The 3,911-nt window shown below is 32.3% G+C and overlaps 1 protein-coding gene across 1 annotated transcript; it reads left to right on the top strand.

Moving 5' to 3' along the window:
* Nucleotides 1-2,677: 2,677 nt before the first annotated feature.
* On the top strand, nt 2,678-3,332 carry LOC104239735 (uncharacterized). The gene is made up of 2 exons (XM_009794453.2): nt 2,678-2,883; nt 2,980-3,332. The coding sequence occupies exons 1-2, from the start codon at nt 2,768-2,770 to the stop codon at nt 3,197-3,199; spliced, it is 336 nt and encodes a 111-aa protein (XP_009792755.1). The 5' UTR covers nt 2,678-2,767; the 3' UTR covers nt 3,200-3,332.
* The last annotated feature ends 579 nt before the right edge of the window (nt 3,333-3,911 follow it).

Here is a 3,911-nt window from a genome sequence, read left to right as displayed (position 1 = left end):
GCATGGGCTGGAGCAAAATATACCAGTGCGTCCATAAGGCATGGCATTAAATGTAGCACTAGTATAAAAGTTCGTCAGAAGTTCAGAGACTTGGAGCTTTTGGGTCTAACGGAAAAATACAAAAATGTGACGCAGGGCGCGTGGTATAGTGCGACGCATTAGTATAAAAGTTTATCAAACAAGCTAAGTTCAAAGAGTTTACAACCGAGAAAATTACACTAATTTTTCGATGTAGGGTGCGTAGTACTGTGCGACACATAAAGTGTAAAAGTTTACAGGTTTTCCCACTTCGGCTCAAGGAAGGTAATTTTGTCCACGCACATTCCGACTTAGTATGAATACACTAGAAATACGTTTTTAGAGGACTTTTGACCTTGGAAGCTTTTGGAGAGCATTGGAGGCTACAAGACACAAGATTTCATCATCTTTCCATCAATTCAATACGGAAGTTTGGATTATAACTTTAGATTCATATTTTCTTTCTCTTTAGTTATATTTGTGATGACTTCCTCCATGATTATGGAGTAGTTTCCCATAGGGTTTGACGGATATAGTATTTTGATTTCTATTTGTGAATTTTAACTCTAGTTCTTTGCTTGAATTTGTTTATGGAGCTTTGAATTGTTTGCAACTTTATTCACCACTTTATTTAATCGGAAGAGGAATATTGTGGTGATTATCTTGCATCATTTTATTTGGTTTAATTCAGTGATTCTCTTAAGTAATCGAAAAAACTTGTTGAATTGATGATTAAATCATGTTAGAAAAATATTCGTCAGACGTTTTCCTGAAAACTAATCCATTAACGCATGCTTGCATATTTTCACAATGCTGATATTAGTTCACCTCGTAAAGTTAAGATTTAATCGAGAGAGGAGTCTTGACTAAACGTTTGAACTAATCATCGAGTGAATTCGTGAGAATCATTAGAGTTGGGTCCCAAAGAGCTATCTTGCGCCTATCTTGTCACGACTCTTATTTCTCCCATCGATATTACGGGGTTACTCAAACATTGTCTTCCAGTGATCAATTGTTAATTGTTTTAGTTTTATAGTTAATTTTAGTTATTAATCATCCCAACCAACGTGTTAATCATCATGAATAGCATTAAGCTAGAAATTATTTGAACATTATTTCAATCTAATCTATGTGAAAACGATAATCATAATTATACTATCTTTGGCTAGCGAGCATTAATTTTATTTGGGCACGTCACACCTCCAAATTTACATAACAATTTTTAATGTAGAAAGTCTCGAAATCTGTATATCCCTAGTTATGATTACGTGAAGGATTTCAAGAAGCAGTCCACAAAAGAAAAAGTTTGAACATAATTTTAACTTAATTGAACTAAAAAGCGTTGATGTTGAAATAAACAATTAAAAACTAATGGATGTAAATTAATACTGTAACTTTTAAGATCATGATACCCTGGTCAAACGGATGTTTGCATCGTCTACTATAATGTTGCCACGTTTCCTGCCAATTAAGATAATTCTCTGGTCTTTGCACAACAAAAAAAAACGTTATTTCTCTGGTCAACTTTTTGACCAGGTGAATCCTATACTCGATCTATCAGTTTTTACTGATCTGTTAACGAGCGACGGAGGCAGGATTTCCCTAAGAAATTAAAAAATATATATATATAACTAGTGAGAATTGAATCAATAATCTTACAACGGTTTTGAACTCCTTGACCATTAAATTATGCTTTGGACTAGGTCACGAGAATTCATAACATAGTATATAAAAGTAAAAAACAGATTTTGTCTTATATATAGAGTATAATTTTTCGGCGAAAGGGGTTCGTCTCTAATTTTTCTATTCTAATTTTTATCTTACCAGATCATGCTAAAAATAGAAAGAAAAAGAGCGAGAGAATAGTTTTAAGATTATCAGACTCCGTTTAAGAGACGATATTTTGTTCGTTGGAACGTTGTCATTTTCTTTCTTTTTCTCAAACTAGAATGTATCACCATGAATTTAAGAAATGGACGTAATTAGTTGTCATGATGATAATTCCAATAGGATGACCATGACAACTGTAAATAGTAGTAGTAGCTTATGGCTTGAATCTAGCACTACGGCTGGTAATAGGGAGCCAGTTAGGCCCCGACTCTCTGTACGTATTCACTAGTAATATATGTTATCTTTCTGAACCAAAAAAAAACAAATTGAATCATATTTGTAGAACTAGTACAAATTATACTACCACCAGGGACAAAGCTATGTATGGTCAAGGGTAGTCAACTGAACACCCTACATCGAAAAATTATACTTTATATAAGATAAAATAGTACGTGTTATTGAGTAAAAAATAGGCTTTGAACACTTTGCATAGCTAACTGGCAAAGGATATTCAAAATTTGAACACCCTTATTGAATTTCATTGCTTCCCCACTGACTATCACAAGTACAAGCCAATTTAAGTTTTCAAATCAAAAATTACAAGTGACACAACAACAAGAACAACAATAATAATAAATAATAATAATAATAATAATAATAATAATAATAATAATAATAATAATAATAATCTCAACACAATAACAATACCAACGATGCAAGAATTAAGCAGCTAAAAATTCCAATTATTTTTCTGAGCCCGACAGGCGACATGGTTGGATGTAATAAGTCAAAGAATGTTACTACTCCTACATTACAAGGAAGTAGGTAGTATATAAAACCGAACAAAGCACCCATCCCTTTTTAAAAGATTCTTCCTTTACCTTACAAATAACTTTATAAGATTACGCATAGTTTTTCCATGGATGCTGATCAGTCCAACTCAGACTCTTTTTCATCATCAAATCTAAGAATCATTGTCCAGAAAAACCCTTCAGAAGCCCAACTCTCTGAATTAGGCATAAAATCTTGGCCAAAGTGAGTACTTTTGTATATTCTTTGGTTTATAACTTTCATTAAACAAGTAATTTATTAGTCTAATGAGTTTTTCTTTTGATGTTTATATATAAACAGATGGGGTTGTTCACCAGGGAAATACCAATTAAAATTTGATGCAGAAGAGACATGTTATTTGTTGAGAGGGAAAGTCAAAGTGTACCCAAAGAACTCAACAGAAACATCAGTGGAGTTTGGAGGAGGAGATCTTGTGATTATTCCAAAAGGACTTAGTTGCACTTGGGATGTGTCCCTTGCTGTTGATAAACACTACAAGTTTGATTCTTCTTCTTCCTAAAACCATTACTATTACTGTTTCGGATTTAAGTTATAGTATGTACTAATAGTATAAATTATAATTTCTATTATTTTTTGGTTTGCTCTCATCAAACTACAGCTGAAATAATTTAACTTAAAGAGATTGTTATCATTTAATGTATTATTTCACCATCTTGGTTCTTTTTTCTTTTTTCTTTTTTTTTCTATTTCAAGTAGTAGTAGTAGTAGTAAGTTTTACGTTTTGATTATTTGGCAATTAATCTTTAATGGGTAGTGAAAAGAAAAAAAAAAATTTAAAATATTTCTTTGACTGGTCAACTCCTTCATATTTATATCACGTAAGCACATTACATTTTGTCAGCAATGATGATTTTTGCTTGAATTAGGTGTATGGTTCAGGTGGTGAATCAAAGTAATATTTAATTGATGGGCTTGAGTTTGCTACTATAGAATATATTTTATTGTTTTAAATTGCTGCATGAACATACCTCTCACCTAGTCATATAATTGTCTGAATTTCAAATCAAGTGCAAGATGTTACAACAAACTCAGTCAACAAGATGTTACAATTTAAAGAACACTTTAAAGAAATGGGGATGCAGTTTCGCCACTTCTTCCTCAAATAAAACTACAATTTACAAACTTCAATTGAGACAGAAAAATAGCCTCCAGATGGTTCATTCCATGAAAGTGAAGCGAAGAGGGAAAAAAAAGGAGAATTTTCCCCAGCA

The sequence above is a fragment of the Nicotiana sylvestris genome, chromosome 9, assembly GCF_000393655.2.
Source record: "Nicotiana sylvestris chromosome 9, ASM39365v2, whole genome shotgun sequence".
NCBI lineage: Eukaryota > Viridiplantae > Streptophyta > Magnoliopsida > Solanales > Solanaceae > Nicotiana > Nicotiana sylvestris.
The sequence above is the reverse complement of the archived record's forward strand: the minus strand, read 5'-3'. Positions and strand labels throughout refer to the sequence as shown.